Here is a 21,028-nt window from a genome sequence, read left to right as displayed (position 1 = left end):
ATTGCCTTATAAAGGAGCCTGAAACTCCATAATTTGGGTTGAAAAAGTGAAAAGTGGAGACAAAATATGAATGGATTCATAGCTTTATTTTATTCCCCACTTGTAGTTGCAGTTTGATGTCATCTGTACAATGGAATATTAAGCGACAAATGAATACAGCAAAAAAGTATCCTAATCCTACTTATTTCCTTTCATTTCAAAGCCAGCAACAGATGTGTAGCAGTGAGTATTATAGCCACGAAGCCACCGACTCGAGCATATGATATAATCATCTAACACCAGCTACTCATTTACGACACTCGGCCAGTCGATTTCTAGCAGCCAAAAAAGTTGACAAAGCCTCAAGATATTTAAGATATTAACACTCAAAGAGCAACTGTATATCAGTATGTCAATATACCTTGCTACTGATAGCATGTTTGGGTCAGCTGAAGTTCTGAAGTAGTGTCGATAAAAAGCTCGTGTCGAGAAGATCAATTTGAGTTTCATCTGAAATATGGATGAACAAAACGCAATAAGGAAAAGGGCTTTCTCTTTCGGACTTTCCCACAAAGTTTTTAAAACGTGTCTATTAGGGAGAGGTTTCCACACCCTTATGGTGTTTCGTTCTCCTCCCCAACCATTGTGGGATCTCACAGAAAGGAACCGACATGGATTTTTAAAGGAAGTTGAGCCACACCAACCTTCTCCTTTGGATTTTAGCATTAGAAGCCTTCATAATTATGGAGACAAATGAGCTTTTTGGAAGTGCCCACCTGCAGAATAGAACCTTTAATGAGAAACATGGCTAGAAAGTGTACATACTCCAAAAACAACACATTCTATTCTTAAAGTCAATGGCATCAAGCTCGTACTTTAGTTGTCGAACATGTGAGGCGTCCTATTTAACTCAAAAAACGAACCAGGTGGCCACCATGATCTGCAGCAATATGAAGATTCGTGCGTCGGGAAGATTCGCCGAAGAAACTATGTCCCGAATAGCCATTCGTGTTTTGGCAGTAGCTCTTCAGCTTCAATCTTTGTATTGGAATAACTCAGACCCTTCTTAATCCAGTTAGGAGATAGGGACTCGACCTCAGCCAAAAACACACTACAAACTAGCCTATGGTCTGAGAATCTCGACTCGCCACGAACATAAGACAATTGATTCAGACCCCTACCGTACCACAATATTCGATCACACCTTCATGTAACAAGCCACAATCATAAATGGAGTAATTGGGGAAAAGGCTAATGTATATTCGATCACGCCTTTAAGGATAGAGAAGTTACCAAGCAGGAGTTCTCCGCTTTTCTTTCGGGTACCGGGCATCTCCCGAGTATCTATCCGAGTTGTAAGAATACTTGTAAGTCGGAGGGAAACAGATTTTCCCTTCTTCCCATCCTTCAAAAACGTGCCCACGTCTTCGTTCTATCCTCAGCTGATAACACGAACCATCATGCTCTCAGTTTCATTAGCTCTTGGATAAAAGTACACTAAACTTCGAGAGAGTTAACACGAACTTGCCTGGTCGTTCTCCAACAGAGCTCTCCAGTTATGCATCTCGACGAGAGCCTTAGCGGATCGATAAGACAAGGCAATCCTATAATTCAAATCGCCCAGCCAGATAATCCGACTGAACCAAGAAGTTCATTGATTCAACAGAGTACAGAGAAACAGGAACCAAATTTGATAGTACATGAAGGATAAACTTACTCATGCTCTAGAACCGTTTGAGGGTAGTGCTCATCTTCCATGCCATTAACTCTAGGGAACCTAGTTTTCCTCAGTATCTCCATAACGTCAGCGTTCCTCCGTAGCTCGTCGCCCTCCTTCTGTCCCGACGATAAGTGACTACAAATGAAGCAGAAGCTTGTTTGGTGCAGTGACATGCTAATTGAGATAGCTCCCTACAACACCAGAAGTGAATCATGGCCTACTTTTAACAAGTTCCTAAATCTTAGTAAAGTAGAGAAGATTACCTTATTTCCAAGATAACCCATCAATCCTCTGCCTACACAAGAGACTCTCAAGTTACGGACATCATCCCTCAGATCTCTCTTCACCCAAACAGTAAGAAATATACCAACCATTTGTTTACTAGCAACTAAACAATACCTCGAGCGCTCAGGTTGCCTATCTCCATCGTCGACGGAGAAGGAACCACAGTGGGAAATGGGTGAATTGTGGGAGACAAATGGTGAGTCCCCTTGTCCATTGTCTTCATCAGATGAACCCCACCTGCAAGTGGGGTCATAGTCACTTGGTCTATGCCCAAACATAACCTGATCGAAGTCACTGAACCGTCGATCAAATTGAGCTTTTTGTGAAGAAATGTTATTATCCATTCTCATACTACGGCTAGTGGACTGAAACGATTGTCGATGGAAGAACGACAACGCCTTGTGCTTTGTCGATCCATCAAAATCTGCTGCATCCATATTAGTGCCAGGAAGAGTATTTAGAGTCTTTCTAATAAGAGCAAGCCATTTCTTAGCTGGGCCATTGTCTTCTGTTCCCAACACATTGCCAGCATTCAGAGGAACAATTTCCTGAAAACTGGATGCCAAAAACAAAGACAAACTCTTCTATCATTTACACAAACATCAAGTCTTTTAAAAAGATTTGAATTCTGAGCTGTAGAACACACCCAAGAACGTATATATCTGCAGGAGTTGAGCTAGGAAGCCAATCATCAAGACTTAAATGATTTGGAGGAGATTTTCCAGCAACATTCCAAGTGGCTACAAATATTCTGTCATTCAAACAGAACGGATGAGGATTGTTTGGAGGGAGTCCCACATTGGCTAATTTGGGAACGATCGGAGGTTTATAAGGAATATCATTCCATACCATTGCGGAGGGACGTGATTCCTAACAAAGAGAACATACCTGTAATTGTTAACGTCGTAGGTCTGTGGAGTGTCAAATTCAAGACGATGCTGGAGGATTCCTTCAAAATTCCTCATGCTTGATCCTTCTGGAAATGTGTACAGAAAAAAGCATATGAAATGAATTAAAAAGTAGACTTTATTTGAAATAATGATGAGTGAGCTCTTGATCCTATACCTGTTTGGCTTTTCTTGATAGCGCATGCCTCCTCTAGATGACTGTTCTTCCAGTTTTCATGCCCGCCTGAAAAAAGAACACCATAAAGCTGTTAAAAACCCTCATTTTCGATGGATCTTGAGCAGACCCAGTAATGTTAGTGGCAAATTATCGTAAGAAAAGAAGGATTCCCCACCAAAAACACTGTCATCTGCCTCGAAATCTTCTGATTTGTTCTTGATATTCAGCCATTTCTTGAATAATGTCTTGGTTCTTGAAAGCTTCAGTTGAAGAACAAAGAGAACAAGAAAAATTCAATGATTTTGGACAAAACCCAGAAAAATAGAGACAAACAGAACTCAAAAACGTAGTGGCATAGTTCTAAACCTTGCTTTTCTTGGAATTTCCATCTCTCATTGCTGGGAAATCCCAATGATTCTTAGACGCGTAGGAGTAAAATGAATCGAACAACGAGAATTAGAACAAAACCCAAATGCGGTATTCAACTCATATAGCTTGTTTATCATGAGAATCTGAATCCCCTGTTTTTCCAAAGAGAAAAACAGAGAAAATGAGAGAAACCCAGTTGAATGTGGTGTGTTTCACATAGTAATTAAAGGGTAAAGAACAGAATGAGGTTAGGAAAAAGGAAAATGAAGGGGTTTCTCTTTGTTTCTCTGTTTCTCTCCCTCTTGTGAGTTTGTGTGCAAATTCTGCGTGTTTCGAGAAAGCGATATGAACCCAAAATCCGAGACGGACCCAAGTTGAAGGGCGTTTGTTCTAATTGGTCACCCACTCAAAACCAACAGTGCACAGACCCCTCCTCCTCTCCCAGCCCACTCTCTCTGTCTAGAATGGTCAGTAAAGTTAGGTTTCAAGTTTGATGTAGGCTAGAATAGAACAGAGTACGGAGTGCTATCCCTTCATCTCTCTGATCTTCTGGGAGGAGAAAACACAGTGAAACAAGGAGAAAAATGGGGCTTCTGGCTTGTCCTTCCCGGTGTAAACCGAAATCAGTTGTGGAGTAGAACAAAACACATTTTATAAGAATATTGAACCTCTCACTAACGGACACTGAGTATGGACCTTTTATATGTACTACCGGTGGGCTTTGACGGTTACAAATGGTATGAGAGTGAGACACTAGGTGATAAAGCGGATTTGGTGGAGATCCCACAAATGAATGAGTGGCCCTAGAAGGGGTGGATTGTGAGATTACACATCGGTTGGGAAGTAAAACGAAACACCCTTTATAAGGGTAAGAAAAGCCCTAAGAAGACAATATCGAGATTAAGGAAGAGGGTGTGAAGAGAAACTGCCATTAATTACTCCGAGGAACTTCCATAAATGAATTTGTCCCATATTCAACTTTGACAGCGATGAGAAAGTGTGGATCTTCCCCTGCCCCTCTGACCAATTCTCTATTGTTTCGTCAAACTATAAATTATTGCCTCTTGATTTTTCTTCCCTTAAAAAGCATATATGTCCATTCAAACTAATAGCCAATTACACACACATACAAAGCCCCGGTTGATATGTTATGGGCGTATAATTACTCGGTTCATGGCCTAATTTCACTGGTCTTGCACATCTCAAGGAGAGAAAGGACGTTGTTTGAGAGCTGCAAGATCGAGTCGAGGAGCTTGATTGACTACCCGAAAAGGAAATTCAACTCCATATAAACCTATAGGCTGAGTGGAGGCGATAGATTACTTCTCGGCTAATACAGTTGAATTGTCTTACAGTCTTGACATCAGTGTTAGATGGTTGAAGGAGAAATAGTACAAGTATAAGAGTCCACTCTGTACTTTAAAAAATGCAACTTAACATGTGCTTGGTTAGATACAAGTTTGTTATCGATACTAACTTAAACATCACAATGTTTCAAGATCTCTCTTTTGTAGGACAACCCAGATCAAGATCTCTATCAAATGTCAATTTGGACAGCTATTTCCGGCTAGATTTTTGCATTAATAGATACCATTTTATTAATCCGAGAGACATCTTCTTGGAATGTTTTGAGCATGGATATCCTTTTGAAGCTTTGGTTTGAAAGAACCAAGAGTATTGTGTCAAATGGGAAGCAATCCACCACCACCAAATTAGGGTTTATGTTTTTGTTTGAGGTTCAATTCCTTCCAACTTACATTGGGTTAACAAAGATGAGATTTTGAGAAGCACCCACATTGGGAAAACACACCCTTTACATAATTTTTAACTTAGATTTAGGATCTTGTTAGGGAATTTAGGGTACCCCACACCCCAAGGGATTGCCTAGGGTGGTCACTAAAGCCACATTCCAAAGCTTATCTCATCTATTTCTTCAAAAGTGACCTTTTTTTTCCTTCTTTATCTTCCTACACAATACACACATACATTCCTTCATGTGGAGACGTTTGTTAGCTATCGGATGGAACCCTTATATATGTAACATTCAAACTCATCGCTAATAAATATTGTCCGTTTTGGCTAATTATATATCTTCGTTAGCCTCACAGTTTTAAAACACGTCTACTAGGGAGAGGTTTTCACACTCTTATAAGAAATGCTTCATTCCCCTCTCCAATCAATGTGGGATGGAAGACCCAGCATCCTTGTTGGCACACCACCTAGTATCTGGCTCTAATAGTAACAGCCCAAACCCACCTCTAACAAATATTGTCTACTTTGACTCATTACGTGTTGATGTCAGCCTTATGATTTTAAAATGCATCTACTAGGGAGAGGTAGGGAGAGGTAGGGAGAGGTTTCCACATCCTTATAAGAAATGTTTTGTTCCTCTCTCCAACCAATATGGAATGCTTCGTTACAAATGGTATTAGAGCCAGACACTAGGTGGTGTGCCAATGATGACTCTAGGCCCCCAAAGGGGTGGATTGTGAGATCTCACATCGGTTAGAGAGGGAAACAAAACATCCTTTATATGGGTGTGAAAACTTCTTCCTAATAGACGTGTTTTAAAACCGTAAGGCTAACGGTGATGCATAACGAACCAAAACAAACAATATTAGTTAGCGGTGAACTTAGACTCTTACATGAATTTGCCAATCCCGATCAAGAACTTAAATTCGAATGGAGCCCAAATGGTTTAATGCTTCTATACAAATTGAGTCTGCATATACTTTTTGATTCAATAAATGATATTATGAGTTTATGGTTCCCCCAATCTTCTTTTACCTGAATGATACCTTATCACCTACCTTCAGCCACGTGGGGATGTCACATTGGATAATATTCATATACATATATATGTATACATTCAGCATCTGATTAAAGAAACAACTGTAAAAGGATATACAAAATAGAAGTACCAAAACGCCAACCCATCCTTTGAAAACAACAGACAATTAAAGATCAGTACTTTCACAAACATTATTTTCGTCCATCCGATCGCACTAAAGCCTCATGTACTTGATGGCCCCGATATCCCTTTATGTCTTGAACTGCTCTTAACAGTGAAGACTATCCTCACAAACCCAACACGAGTCGTTTTAGCATGTTTTGTTCTTGTAAGCACACTCTTCTTTGAATGTAGTTTCAGTTCTTACGTGCACCCGTCCTTTGTTAACGTGTTTGAGAATATTCCTTTGAATGAAGAAAGATCTTTTCTTTGATACGAATGGTTTACAAAGTCAATTCTTAACTTGTAATGTGCTTATTTAATGGCAAATGTAATCTCTATGATTTTCGATGGATTATAAAATTCATCTCCAGTTCTAATCTCCACTCATCAAACAGCACAATAGATCTGATAGAATCAAACACTTTTACATGAAAACTACTAAATTAATGTACCAGCCATCCTTAGACCTTATAAAACAAAATGGAATTTGATGAGTTGTGCAAGTAAAATATTTTATTTCGTCTCCTTTAATTATCCAATCAATCATTTGGGTTGATGTACAACTTGAAAGCGACCCGACCCATCTCATTTAACAAAATCTAATAAGAAAAATTGAACTATGTTCGAATTGATAATATATTTGTTCGACTGGAGTAGGCCCATCAAATCATTCGGTATTTGTCCACCGTCTTCTTTGGTTTTGATCGTAGCCACCAAGGTCTGAGACAGCTCGACCGATGTGTTTTATAGCCACCTGAGCTACCTGAAAGGCCACTAAATTCAAAGCAAGAACATTGCAACTGGTTTCTTTCATTATTTTAATCGACTGTCTATTCTCTAGAGCCACTAAATTTCATGCAACAATTTGGCAATACTCATGAGGTTCAATGCATATAAACCAGTTCCAGATTTGGTTGTGTTTCAAGTCTAATTTGCTTCAACAAACATACCAATCATATATCTAATAACTTCATTTGATACCAACATAAATTTCAATCAATCTCAATCAATCACGTATCCAAGTTCAGATGATAATAGCATAAGTCTTAGTCAATTATCCAATCATTGTTGACATACAAAAAAAACGGATATCCTATTCGGTATAGAAGATGTTGTATCCAATCATTTATATCCTCGTTGAGAGATCCTACATTAGTTGGGAGAGGAGAACAAAACACCCTTATAAAGGAGGTAGAAACCTCTCCTTAACATACGCGTGGAAAAGCCCAAAGCGGACAATATCTGCTAGCGGTGAGCTTGGGCCGTTACACTCACGAAAAATTCAACTCATGTCAAACTTGAATCAATCAAACCAAAATAGTTTGAGTAAAAGTGATCGAGCTATCAGGGTGGTTGAATTTGTTTGACATCCCTATTCTGAAAGCACATAGGAATCAGTTCAAAAAGAGGAAAAGGAAACAGTGAGTAGCCATAGCAGTCACATATATGGAAGCTTCCACTATTTTTGTGCTTTATGGCCCAAACATATCAAACAGAAATCTTTCACAATATCAATAAGAAAATGCTCTTTTTTCAGAGAATTAGTTGAATGCAAGCCAATCATATTCATAGGTAGCAACAGAGAGCAGTGAGAATGATTGAAAGCCATAGTGAAATCTCAGTGACACAGTTTTGAATTGACAGAGCTCAAAAGTGGAGAGTTTTTTTGGGTATGCAGTAACAGAGGATTCAACTTACCTTTCATCTGTGTTCATAAGCCATTCTTTCCCCCACAAACATTGACTCGTTTGTTTCTGACTTTTCATTGTTCATCCTGCGCATACCCTGCTTGAAACAAGAAAATCCCCACTACCCATATCTTTCTTTCAAAAGGATCCTTCACTGAAAAAGAATCAACTCCATAAGAAAAAAGCTAAAAGAAAGCAAGCCTAAAAGTTTTGGAGGCCCATACATCTAGAAATCATGCTATATAAACTAACATCTTCATTGCTACTTGATGTAGCGAATGGATCAAATTTGTCGCAGCTGTGGTATGGGCTGATATGTTTATGCTGTTTATTAATACTCACACCATCCATTTGATCATATCCAATGCAGAAAAGAATGGTCAATTGGTTATTTCTCATTAATTTCCTCGTTGAACTTCAGCAGCTTTCATCAAACTAAACAGTAAACACAGGCAGTAGCTACTAGTTTTCATATTTTATTATATAATCATTCCAAAGACCAATCTCTTGTACAGTAAACTCAACTTTAAGAGAAAACAAAAGCAACAAAGAGCGGAATCTTCACTGCATTCAGAAAAAAGAAAAGCACAAGACTAGAAGAGATAGCATTTTAAAACCATTGGAATCTACAGCTACTTAGGTGCAGGGGAGAGGTCATAACACTTAAGAGCCAACCTCATACAATCCAACCAATGCAGAATTTCAGCATTTGGGTCGTTCTCAACCACAACATCTGACACCGTGATCTGCACCACTCCCCTATAGCTGCTAACCTTCCCTCGAACCCTAGCAACAATCCCAACCCTAATTTGGGCTGCGAAATGGGTCGCCATATTTCCAATTATTCGAACATCTGGCTGGTGGCGTGAGGCAAAATAAGGCGACGTGAGATGGTTTAGCCACAGGATACAGCTAACACAGCCTGTGCCATCGTCGACGGAAAATCTAAGAAACCTGTTGGGTTTCAGGTCACGGAAGACCACAACGCCGACGACCTCAACACAAGAAACGGCATAGCCTCTGCGAGAGAAGGAAACTGCATCGGAGGAGGAGAAAGAAGAGCTTTGGGTGAGTGAATTAAGGTCGAAACCCAGGAGCTTGATGTGGGTGTGGTAGAGGGAGAAGGCTCGCTGCTGGTTCATTGGAATCCTACTACGTGGTTCTATGGTTCTGGCTGAGTTAAACCTCGGCCCATTGGGCCTGTATTTGGGCTTATATTGGGCTTTTTTCAGTACATGAGAGCCCAATTGAAGTTCAAGGACAGGCCCATTAAGACAAATCCAAAGGCTACGAATAGGTGACGACGGAAGGAAGGGTAAAGAAGCGACATCCGACAAAAGACTGTGGGGTCCACTTCAGACTTTTATCTTATTCCTAAGTCCTAACAGCATAATCACAATATAAGTATATTGTTTGTTTTCTTTTTGACTAAATTACATAAAATAAAATAAAACAAATAAATAACACTTAAATTCGTTAAAATTATGAACGGTGTTAGACGAGCACGACTCTCTACAATGGTATGATATTGTCTACTTTGAGCATAAGCTCTCATAGTTTTGCTTTGAGCTTCCCTAAAATGCATCATACCAATAGAGAGTGTATTCTTTGATTATAAACTCATGATCATTCCCTAAATTAACCGATGTGGGACACTTTCATCTAACAAACGGGACTTGAAGAAGGAAATTTCGACCTTAAATTTTTTTTAACGACCCATATCCAAGATTTGAATTAGGATTTGAAATTTGAATTCGATACTTGACGACCTTAACACTCTTCTACATCCCCACGACATAGTCAAGCTACTTGGTTCTCGCTTCTAAGAGTGAAGATTGTCTTCACAAACCAACACGAGTCATTTCATCATACTTTGTCTTCGTTGATATGCTTCTTCTGATCGAGCCACCGAAAAAGAAAACAGTAGTAAATTTCAATTGTTTTAAGTTTTCGTTCAAATGTGGTGTTTGATCATTCATGTACTATTCATTTACTCGGGTTTCACCGTTTTAGGGAAGACAGCTCACCCTTTCACGAAAAAAGGTTCTCCCAATGTATGGGAATAGTGGGTGGCATATGACGACAAAAAGAACAGTAATTTTGAAAAGGATTGTGGTGGTTAATAGTAACTTCTGAAGAGATAAAAAAAAGTGAAGTAATTAATGGTATGGGTAATATTTATGATGAAAATGATGGGGTGAGGTATTAATGTAAATACATTTATTATAATACCTTGACTAAGCTGAGAATGGTTGGTCCTAAGGTGCGCCACATGAGCCGCGCTCTATAAAGTGACCACGCTTCATATATATTATCCAATCAATTATAATATGGTCTAAAAGTTTATTACTTTTGTATACATTAAATTCACCCACGTGGTCCAACAATCTTGTGCCACACAAAATTCGATTTGCCACGTCATTGCGTTCCTTTTTGGTTTCCCTAGCAAATTATTTTTTTTTATTTTTTTTATAGTTGAATTGTCATTATATCATAAAAAAAAAATTGAAGAAATATAAGAAAAATAAAGACTAACTATCCTTAATGTGAACGTAACATTAATAACGATGAATTTTGACTTATTTGATTCAACGAGTTATATAATAAATGGTGTCTGACTTTGATACCATTTGTAACGGTTCAAGTATGCTGCTTGTTATATGAACACGACTCTCCACAATGGTATGATATTGTCCACTTTGAGCATAAGCTCTCGTGGCTTTGCTTTGGGCTTCCCCAAAAGGTCTCAAATCAATGGAATTAGTATTCCTCCCTTATAAACCCATGATCATTCCCTAAATTAGCCGATGTGGGACTTCCATCATCCAACAGTGCTAACAGATATTGTTCTCTTTGGCTTCGTCCCAGGGTTTTAAAACGTGTCTAGTAGGGAGAAGCTTCAATACCCTTATAAGAAATACTTCGTTCTCCTCTCCAACCAATATGAGATCTCATAGTAACATGGTCATAATGCAACGAACGAAGAAAAAAAAAAAGTGATGTCCCACATTGGTTGGGGAGGAGAACAAAAGATAAGTGTGGAAAAACCTTCTCTCACAGCCTTGAGGGGAAACCTAAAAGGGAAAACCCAAAGAGGACAATATCGATGTTACAAATGTTATCAGAGCCAGACACCGGACGATGTGCCAGCCTTCTCGCTTTTCCCCGAAGGGGGTAGGCACGAGGTGTGTTAGTAAGGATGTTGGACCCCAAAGGGGGTGGATTTGGTGAGGGAGCCTTTTCACTGTTCCCCGGAGGGGGGTGGGGGAGGATAGACACGAGACGGTGTTGTCAGTAAGGATCCTAGACCCCAAATAGGGTGGATTTGGTGAGGGAGCCTTCTCGTTGTTCTCCGAAGGGGGTAGACACGAGGCTGTGTGTCAGTAAGGACCCTGGACCCGAAAGGGGGTGGATTTGGTGAGGTAGCCTTCTCGCTCTTCTCCAAAGGGGGTAGACACGAGGCGGTGTTGTCAATAAGGACCCTGAACCTCAAAGGGGTGGATTTGGTGAGGGTTCTACATTGATTGGAGAAAGGAACCAACCGGGTCATGAACCTCATACACATCTTTTTTATGGTTTAGTAGTGGTAATTAATCAATTTTGTAAAAATAAAAAAGAAAGGCCCCAACAATATAATGAATAATGAATATGGGTAAAGTTGTTACACTAAAAAAAAACAAGCAAACCAAGCATGCCTATACATTTTATATCTTTCCCCCTAAAGCAAGGCATGATTTCAAAGCCCTCTCTATGCCTCTCATCATTTTTATTATAAAAATAAATAAATATATATATTATTTTTTTTAAAATATTTTATTTATAATACTATAAAGATAACATGTAGATTCAAAACTTTAGGTTATAAAATAATTTAAATTATTCCACACACTCATAGCATGACATTCAAATATGATTTATTTATTTATTTGTAGATTCAAAATAGATTTTGTGATATAAATACATGATATGACATGTGTACCCTCCACCATTATACATTTAATAATTAAATCATTTTCTACTTAATTTTTATTTATTTATTTAAGTTCAACAAATAAATTAAAAACATAAATTTCAACCCCAACGTAACTATTTTTTACTTCGAATTTTTATATTTCCATGTTCAAGTAAATATATATATATGGTAATTTTAATTTTCCTTCAATTATTCACGAGATTTCGATGAAATTAAGATAACTTTAATATAAGAATCTTTTTTTAAAATAATAATTATAATTATTTTATTTTGCGGCTAAAATTACGAAGAATAAAGTCAAACTCTTTATAATACTAGATCACCTTTAAATTCAAATAAATAATTTTTTTTTAGTAATTCTCTTTAAGTTGAAAACTATAAAAATTTAATGTTCAATTAAAAAAATATTTTTTATTATCATATAATTACATGTTAATATATTAATTTTAATTTTAATTTATTGGATAATTATTTTGTATTTTGTATTTTCCATAAAAGTAAAATTTATTTCTTTTTTGAAATGTAATAGTTTTTATAAACTTATTTAAAAATTGAATTGCAAATCTTAATTCAAGTTTATTATTTAATAAAAGAATTTCACTCCTTGAAAAATTGTCCATTAAATCCAACCTACGAATGCTCCTTAAAAAACAAGAATATATATATATATATATATATATATATTTCCATTGCATCCCACGTTGAAGTGATAAAGTACACCATTAACCCGATATTGTCCTATTTGAACTTTTTTTTTTGGGATTCAGCTCAAAATTTTTAAAACGTGGGAAAAGTTTCCACATACTTATAACGAGGGAGAGGACCAAAACATGCCACTGAAACACTTTACTGAAACAAAAATAGGCTGTCAAGAACTAGAGGAGGTAGGATGGGCAGTTGGTCAAATCTAGTATGAATCGTACATGGGACAGTAGTTGGAGTCGGCGGCTCTCTTAGGGTTCCCCCATCTGAGATCCCTCGGAAGAGGGTCAAGTTGGCCCTTGTGAATAGCTTGATGCACTATCTCCCTTCAACCCTTTGAACGAAATGCGGCAAAAGGAAGGAAAATCCACGGACCGACCTCATCGTCTCCACCCCATAGGAACTACGGTGTTTCATTCTCCTCCGGACCTGGGATCTGTCTTCGATCTATAAGTATGAACCAAAAAAAAAAAAAAAAAAATGAATTCTTGACTTTCTAGAAAGTGATAAAAATGGACAGATTTCTTCTCTCTCTTATTTAATTCTCTCCCCTTAACCACGGTGTTTGCTCTCATCTTCCGCCATGAACATTTTGCAAAAGCTGAAATATTACCACTAGACTGCATAAAAAGCAACAAAAAACCAGGCTGAGCGACACACAAGAACACTAAAAGACTGCCACTGTCATTACTATTCCAGAATCAAAACCCACCCCTTCTCCTCTTTTGTGGGGCAAAAAATAAGAATCTGTTCTGTAAGTTCTTTGATTCTTGAATTTTTCTCTGTTTCTTGTTCTTTCCATGATGTCTGAATTTCATGTGTTCTTCAGGTTCAACAACACTCATGAACACAACCCATCGTGTTCATCAGGTACCCTCCAGCTTTCTTGCTTCTATGCAACAATCTAAGTTCTGGGTTTTCATTCTTTTCAAACCTTGATCCAGATTCCTGTTCTTGGGTTCACAATTTAGCGATTTTGGGTCAAAATTCCATCTGGGTTGAGACATAAGAGTGGGGAATCCATGGAAACCCCCTCGGCTGTAGATTCCAAGCGTTCGTATTCTTGGTGGTGGGATAGCCACATTAGCCCAAAGACCTCTAAATGGCTTCAAGACAGTCTTTCAGGTACACCCTTTTGTTGTCTATGGAACTGCCCTGTAGGTTTCATTCTGTCGTGTTTTGTGTTCTATGTTCTTTGTTTTTGTGTCTCTAATCAGAATTCTTGTCTGTTCTTGGTAGACATGGATGAAAACATCAAGCAGATGATCAAGCTTATTGAAGAAGATGCAGATTCCTTTGCAAAGAGAGCTGAGATGTATTATAAAAAACGTCCTGAGCTTATGAAACTAGTCGAAGAGTTTTACCGAGCGTACCGAGCATTGGCTGAACGATACGATCACGCAACCGTTGTGATTCATCAGGCTCATCGAACCATGGCTGAAGCTTTTCCTAATCATATATCCATGGCTCACCCTGATGACAGCACTGATGCTGATTATTTTACACCTGAAAAAACTCAACCTTCCAGCAAAGGCTCTAATTTGATGACAAGGGAGACGTGGTTGAATCATCTTGATGAGTTGTTTAACTCAGGAGTAGCCAAGAATCTTTCGAAATTCGACGATGGGAAGGCGAGAAAACGTCTCAATTTTCATGATCTTGATCCTGAAGAAGAGAATATACAAAGTAATGGGAATCATGAGCTTAAGAATCGAGTATATGTCGAGTCGGAAAGGGTGGATAGAGCTGAGTATGAAATTTTATCCTTAAAGAACGCGCTTGCTAAACTAGAAGCTGAAAAGGAAGTCGGGTTACTTCAGTATAACGACAGTCTACAGAGGTTGTCTACGTTAGAGTCCGAGGTATCTCGAGTGCAAGAAGATTCAAGGAGTTTAAACGAAAGAGCTGGTAAGGCCGAGACGGAGGTTTCGATTTTGAAAGAGTCCCTTGCCAAACTAGAGACTGAAAGAGAAGCCAGTCTTTTAAGCTACCAGCAATGTTTAGATAAGTTATCTACTCTACAAGACAGCATCTTGTGTGTTCAAAAGAATGTCGAAAACACTACGAGAGCTAGCAAAGCCGAAACGGAAGTAGAACGACTTAAACGGGAAGTTTCAAGAGTCGAGTCTCAAAGAGAAGCTGCCGTTTTAAGCTTAGAGGAAAGAGTAGTGCTTGCAGAAGAGGATGCCAGGAGGTATAAGATGCAAGCTGATGAAGCTCAAAGTGAAGTCTTGACGATTAGGGAAGCGCTCACACGATTAGTTGAAGAAACGAAAGCTGCTGGTCTCAGGCATCGTCTATGTCGAGAGAAGATTACGAGCCTGGAACACAAAATCTCTAATGCTCGAGAGAAGCTAGAAAGGGTAGAGGATGAGAAGGCTAATGGGGTTGCAATGTTGAAGGGTGCTGAAGAAAGATGCCTTCATTTACAGAGGTCGAATCAAATTCTTCAATCTGAGATGGACTCTATGGTGCAGAAGATAGGCTCGCAAAGTGTCGAACTAATTGAGAAGCAGAAGGAGTTGGGAAGGCTTTCGGCGTCGATACAGGAAGAACGTTCGAGATATGTAGAGAATGAAACTGCCTTCACCACATTGCAAGAACTGCATTCAAAATCTCAGGATATGGAAACACGGAATCGAGTTCTAGAGGATGAAGTCCAGAAGATTAACTTATCTTCAGAAATGTCGATAAATTGTTTGCGGGACGAGATGTCGAACATGACTACGAATTTGGAGACACTCGAAGCAAGTCTTGAGTTTCAAGTTAACCAAAAGAATGATCTCTTGGAGAAGTTGAAGAACATGGAAGAACACTGTGAGAAGAATTTGATTGAAATAGAAAGCCAACAGATGAAGGTTAAGGTATTGGAAGAATGCTGTCAACTTCTCTCAGGAGAGAAGTCGACCCTGTCGTCTCAGCTGCAAATGGCAACCGAAAACTTAGAACGACAGTCGGAGAAAAACACCCTTCTCGAGAGTTCACTTTCCGATGCAAACTTCGATCGAAAACGACTTGCTGAAGAAGTGGAAAAGCTTCAGTGTTTGAACAATGATCTTGAAGAGAAAGTAAGATTATTAGAGAGGTCAGAGCATGAGCTTTTGGAAGCAGAACAGCTTATGATCATGATACAGAATGAGAACTCGGAGTTGCATAAGAGGGTGAAGGAACTCGCCACGATGTGTGAAGAGGCTAGAGCTGTAGTAGACGAGAAAGAGGACATCGTTGTCGAACTATCCAGTGAAAGTAAACGTCGAGCCAGAGAGATAGCTTCGTTGCGGGAACTAAACTTTACTTTGGAAGAAGATGTTAAGAGGCATAAACATAGGGAGAAGAGTTTGAGGTGTGAGCTAGTGAAGAAGAGAATGGAGGTTGAAATATGTGAGACTCGGGCTGCTGAACTGTTCGGTGAGCTTCAAAGCTCTACCGTTCGAGAAATAGTGTTCAAGGGAAAGCTTCTTGAGCTCGATGAAGCATACGCGAACCTCGAAAATCGAAGTAATTACAACATAACTGATGTAAGTGGAGAACTAGGAGTTCATTTGGCCAAATATACATCAGCAGTCACGTCTTTGAATGATTCTGTAACCTATCTGGAGAATCATTCTCTTCTGTGCAGAAAAACTCACAACTATGAGAAACAAGAAGTAAAGGTATTCATTCTCTATGATCTCATATACTTTCTTTTTAGGAATCACGACTCTCCACGACGGTATGATATTGTCCACTTTGAGCATAAGCTCTCGTGACTTTGCTTTGGATTTCCCCACAAGGCCTCATACCAATGGAGAGTCGATGTGGGAATCCTCCCCTCGAACAAAGTACACTATAGAGCCTCCCCTGAGGCCTATGGAGCCCTCGAACAGTCTCTCCTTAATCGAGGCTCGACTCCTTCTCTGGAGTCCTCGAACAAAGTACACCCTTTGTTCGACACTTGAGTCACTTTTGACTATACCTTCGAGGCTCACAACTTCTTTGTTTGACATTTGAGGATTCTATTGACATGGCTAAGTTAAGGGCATGACTTTGATACCATGTTAGGAATCACGACGCTCCACAATAGTATGATATTGTCCACTTTGAGCGTAAGCTCTCGTGACTTTGCTTTGGGCCTCCTCGAAAGGGTCATACCAATGGAGATGTAGTCCTTACTTATAAACCCATGATCATTCTCGAGACTCCCTCCCAACAATCCTCAACATTCTCGGTATGCAACTTATACTCTCTCTGTTTTCAGAATACTGGCTCAGCAAATCATGAGCATTCTGAAGGCTTCCAGCAAATATATCACGATCTGATAGCAAGACTGCACAATGGATCTTTTGAATTGAAGGATTTGCATAGAAGGATTCAGGTTGTGGAAATGGCTGTAATCGAAAAGGTAAAACTCGAGACTCTAGAAAACATGAACTCTACTAGCAAACAAGAGATGGTAACGAGGAGAATCGAGGAAGCGGGTTGTGGAAATTACCAGACAAGGCCTACTACTCCAAGAAGAGAGATTGAACTCGGAAACGAATTACAGAGATCGAAGACGAAAGTCGTTGAAGTTAGTGGTGAAATATTGACAAAGGACATCATTCTTGATCAAATGGCCAAATGTTCTAATGGAGTTGACAACCAGATGCTAGAATTATGGGAGGCAACTGATGAGGATGGTAGCATTGATCTTATGGTATGCAAATCTCAGAACACGGCGACGTCCTCAACTAACTATAACAGATTTGAAGTAGTCAAGGAACAAAATAAGCATCCCTCGACCGATTCATCGGTCGAGAAAGAGGTGGGAGTGGACATATCAGAGACCTCAAGTAGATTATCCGTCCCTCTCCACAAACGAAAAGAGAGGAAGATTCTTGAACGACTCGATTCCGATATGCAGAAATTGACAAACCTTCAAATAACCATTCAAGATTTAAAGCGAATCGTGCTTACGAAGCAGAAAAGGAGTAACGCAGCGGAGTACGACACCATGAAAGAACAACTCGAAGAAGTCGAGGCATCTGTTATGAAGCAGTTTAATGCCAATTGCAAATTGACGAAGAATGTACAAGATGGTACATTGTCTACTGATGGAGCGACCACCATTGGATCTGCTGATGAAAGTGGAAATGTCCGCAAAAGAATCATTTCAGCTCAAGCAAGAAGAGGGTCCAAGAAAATTGGGCAGCTGCAGCTTGAGGTGCAGAGGTTACAATTTCTACTACTGAAACAAGACGACGAAAAGGAAACAAAGTCTAGGACGAGGGTCGTCGAACGACCCAAAATTCGACTGCAGGACTATCTTTACAGTAGCATTAGAAGCAAGAACAAGAACAAGAAGGCGTTATTCTGTGGATGTATGCACCCCACCATGTCTCCTAGTCCAACAATTGGTGAAAGGATTTTTTCGACTTCAATGGTTAGTCGTTCGACATTGCTTTGAACCGAGTTGAAACTCGCGTATTTACTTATCTTTTCATACAGTAGGTGACTTACTTTTTTGTAGCTTTCAGAATATATGTCTATCTTAGAAGTTGTATATATTCAAGTTAATGCTGATTCTATTAAGACTTAGGCTAGCTCTTAGGACAAGATCTTTTGACAAAACAAGTCTATTTTGAGCCACCGAACCATACAAACGATGTGAAACCCATCTGAAGTAAAGTTGTAACAGCTCAAACTCAAGCCCACCGCTAACAGATATTATCTTCTTTGGGTTTTCCCTTCTGGGCTTCCCCTCACGATTTTTAAAATGCATCTGCTAGGAAGAGGTTTCCACACCCTTATAAAGAATGTTTTGTTCCTCTCTCCAACCGATGTGGGATCTCACAATAGACGCGTAATGAGGAAGTCCATAAAGGAAAGCCCAAAGTGGCTTGGGTTGTTACAAATGGTATCAGAGCTAGACACTGGACAGTGTGTCAACGAGAATGCTGGCCCCTAGGGGGGTGAGGGAACGAAACATTCCTTATAAGGGTGTGGAAACCTTTCCCTAGTAGATGCGTTTTAAAACCTTGAGGGGAAGCCCTTAAAGGGAAAGTCCAAAGAGGACAATATCTACTAACGGCGGTGTCGAGCCCTTACAAAAGCTAGGGGGAACTCGATAGGAACTTGATAACAGATAAGATTCTCCAACTGCAAGAAGACGAGACATCCAACCAAAGGCCCCTGATTTTGATGCAAAAAAGGACTAATTTTGAACAAGAATCTACCTATACAAAGCAGGCAAGGGCTCCCTAACCTAAACAGGCAACACAAAAACATACATAAAAATACTTCATTCATCCTCTTTTCCTTGATGAAATTTTGCTTTCTTGGGACCTGCTTCATAACCTCTTCTTTTTTCTTTCCCAAGTTCCTTGCTTTAGTTTCTACTTTTTCACATCACTTTTGAAAATTCTTTTAATCAACCTTTCTAGTTTCAAATTTTGAACAAGAATCTTGAAGATGTAAGACTACCAAAAGGAATGTTTTGATAAAAGGAACTTCACTGGCCGCCCTTAAATGTGCTATCAGTCACTTAGAATGTGCTATCAGTCCCTTAAATGTGCTATCAGTTCCTATCTCTTACACTTATCCACTGTAATAAAAGGGCTGCCGTTTTACCACGCCATGTGGCACCTATTTCTGGTTTCATTCGGAGATGGGAATCTCAGAATGTCTCTATTGATTAGGATAATATGGACAAAGTTGCAGAATTCACTTTGGCTTCTTTTGTAGTAGACTACCTCTTGTGGAGAGACGTCAAACACCACTAACACTATTCTGTTGAGGATTATTGGGAGAGGGTTCCTCGTTGGTTAATAATTTAAGGAATGATCATGAGTTTATAAGTAAGGAATACATCTCCATTGGTACGAGGCCCTGAGAGCTTATGCTCAAAGTGGACAATATCATATCATTGTGGAGAGTCATGATTCTTAACATGGTATCAGAGCTATGCCCTTAACTTAGTCATGTCAATAGAATCCTCAAGTGTCGAACAAATGTACTTTGTTTGAGGGCTCCATAGACCTCGGGGGACACTCTATAGTGTACTTTGTTCGAGGAGAGGCTTGTTGGGAGGGAGTCCAAAGAAAAGTCATGAGAGCTTATGCTCAAAGTGGACAATATCATACCACTATGGAGGGCCATGATTCCTAACATGGTATCAGAGTCATGCCCTTAACTTAGCCATGTCAATAGAATCCTCAAATGTCGAACAAGGAAGTTGTGAGCCTCGAAGGTGTAGTCAAAAGTGACTCAAGTGTTGAACAAATGATGTACTTTGTCGAGGGCTCCATAAACTTCGGGGGACACTCTATAATGTACTTTGTTCGAGGGGAGGATTGTTGAGACGGAGTCCAAAGCAAAGCCATGAGAGCTTATACTCAATGTGGACAATATCATACCATTATAGAGATCCGTGATTCCTAACACTATAGCCGAAGATAGCCACAACCTCGAAGTGCTTAATAACACAAAAGAGCAACAAAACAATGCAATAGACAGGCATTAAGCACTTCGAGGTTGTGGCTATCTCTTCTAAGCTTCATCAGCACCAGAAAATTATGAAGAAGACTGATCTGATGATGAAGATGGTACAAGCAGTCACGCGGGTTGTAGCATATGTCACTCTCCATTCTTCATCTTCAACAGCTTTCTCATTCAAAGGCTGAACTGTGGGAACCCATTGGATCAGCCCCAATTTTGTCTCAACCTTAAAACATGTCGGCTTACGACATAACCAACATCTGTGATAATGTTGGGAAAAATGCGTGTCCTTTTTCCACTTTCGCTTAAGGTTTTAAAACGCGCCTATTAGGGAGAGGTTTTCACACTCGGAATGTTTCGTTCCCCTCTCCAACTGATGTGGGATCTCACAATCCACTCCCTTGTGGACCCAACGTCCTTGCTGACATACTGTCTGTTGTCTGGCTCTGATATCATTTGTAACAGTCCAAGTCCACCGATAGCACATATTGTCCTCTTTTGGGCTTTCACTTCCAAGCTTCCCCTAAAAGTTTTAAAACATGTCCGTTAGGGAGAGGTTTCCACACTCTTATAAGAAATGGGCTTCCGCTCAAGGTTTTCAAACTCGCCCATTAGAGAGGTTTCCACACTTTTTATAAGGAATGTTTCGTTCCCCTCTCCAACCGACGTGGGATCTCACAATCCACTCCCTTGTGGGCCCAACGTCCTTGCTGGCACACTGCCCGTTGTTTAGCTCTGATACCATTTGTAACAGCTCAAGCCCACAGCTAGCATATATCGTCCTCTCTGGACTTTTCCTTCCGTGCTTCCCCTCAAGGTTTTAAAACGTCTCCATTAGG

At 39.6% G+C, this 21,028-nt stretch overlaps 3 protein-coding genes across 5 annotated transcripts; 1 reads left to right on the top strand and 2 right to left on the bottom strand.

Annotated features, from left to right (window-relative positions):
- Window positions 1-62: 62 nt before the first annotated feature.
- On the bottom strand, window positions 63-4,037 carry LOC111811143 (type I inositol polyphosphate 5-phosphatase 4-like). The gene is made up of 13 exons (XM_087118276.1): window positions 3,416-4,037; window positions 3,225-3,309; window positions 3,050-3,115; window positions 2,873-2,960; window positions 2,631-2,735; window positions 1,963-2,539; window positions 1,697-1,890; window positions 1,508-1,616; window positions 1,273-1,421; window positions 855-1,183; window positions 684-755; window positions 401-489; window positions 63-314 (listed from the first exon to the last, which is right to left on the bottom strand). Exons 1-10 carry the CDS (start codon window positions 3,443-3,445, stop codon window positions 967-969), a joined length of 1,620 nt encoding a protein of 539 aa, XP_086974402.1. The 5' UTR covers window positions 3,446-4,037; the 3' UTR covers window positions 63-314; window positions 401-489; window positions 684-755; window positions 855-966.
- Window positions 4,038-8,515: 4,478 nt separating this feature from the next.
- Window positions 8,516-9,227, bottom strand: STN1 (Nucleic acid-binding, OB-fold-like protein). The gene has a single exon (XM_023697889.2). The coding sequence runs from the start codon at window positions 9,199-9,201 to the stop codon at window positions 8,692-8,694; it is 510 nt and encodes a 169-aa protein (XP_023553657.2). The 5' UTR covers window positions 9,202-9,227; the 3' UTR covers window positions 8,516-8,691.
- Window positions 9,228-13,276: 4,049 nt separating this feature from the next.
- Window positions 13,277-18,295, top strand: NET1C (Kinase interacting (KIP1-like) family protein). 3 transcript variants are annotated; one of them, XM_023655988.2, is made up of 5 exons: window positions 13,277-13,488; window positions 13,564-13,604; window positions 13,706-13,859; window positions 13,974-16,387; window positions 16,972-18,295. In XM_023655988.2, exons 2-5 carry the CDS (start codon window positions 13,578-13,580, stop codon window positions 18,157-18,159), a joined length of 3,783 nt encoding a protein of 1,260 aa, XP_023511756.2. In that variant the 5' UTR covers window positions 13,277-13,488; window positions 13,564-13,577; the 3' UTR covers window positions 18,160-18,295. The 3 variants fall into 3 exon arrangements, with proteins under 3 accessions (XP_023511756.2, XP_023511757.2, XP_023511755.2); XM_023655989.2 differs by having other exon boundaries at window positions 13,679-13,859; XM_023655987.2 differs by lacking the exon at window positions 13,277-13,488 and having other exon boundaries at window positions 13,546-13,604.
- The last annotated feature ends 2,733 nt before the right edge of the window (window positions 18,296-21,028 follow it).

This window comes from Cucurbita pepo, chromosome 15, assembly GCF_057944985.1.
Source record: "Cucurbita pepo subsp. pepo isolate OVF chromosome 15, ASM5794498v1, whole genome shotgun sequence".
NCBI classification, from domain to species: Eukaryota; Viridiplantae; Streptophyta; class Magnoliopsida; order Cucurbitales; family Cucurbitaceae; genus Cucurbita; species Cucurbita pepo.
The sequence above is the reverse complement of the archived record's forward strand: the minus strand, read 5'-3'. Positions and strand labels throughout refer to the sequence as shown.

Bases quoted from the DNA above. Each gene is read 5' to 3' on its own strand.
- LOC111811143 (XM_087118276.1), bottom strand. From the start codon at position 3,445: ATGAGAGATGGAAATTCCAAGAAAAGCAAG. The intron at 2,961-3,049 runs GTATAGGATCAA...ACACATTTCCAG, and splicing joins TATCAAGAAAAGCCAAACAG to AAGGATCAAGCATGAGGAAT. The intron at 1,617-1,696 runs GTAAGTTTATCC...TTCTTGGTTCAG, and splicing joins CAAACGGTTCTAGAGCATGA to TCGGATTATCTGGCTGGGCG.
- NET1C (XM_023655987.2), top strand. From the start codon at position 13,551: ATGTGTTCTTCAGGTTCAACAACACTCATGAACACAACCCATCGTGTT. The intron at 13,605-13,705 runs GTACCCTCCAGC...TTCACAATTTAG, and splicing joins CAACCCATCGTGTTCATCAG to CGATTTTGGGTCAAAATTCC. The intron at 13,860-13,973 runs GTACACCCTTTT...TGTTCTTGGTAG, and splicing joins GCTTCAAGACAGTCTTTCAG to ACATGGATGAAAACATCAAG.
- STN1 (XM_023697889.2), bottom strand. From the start codon at position 9,201: ATGAACCAGCAGCGAGCCTTCTCCCTCTACCACACCCACATCAAGCTC.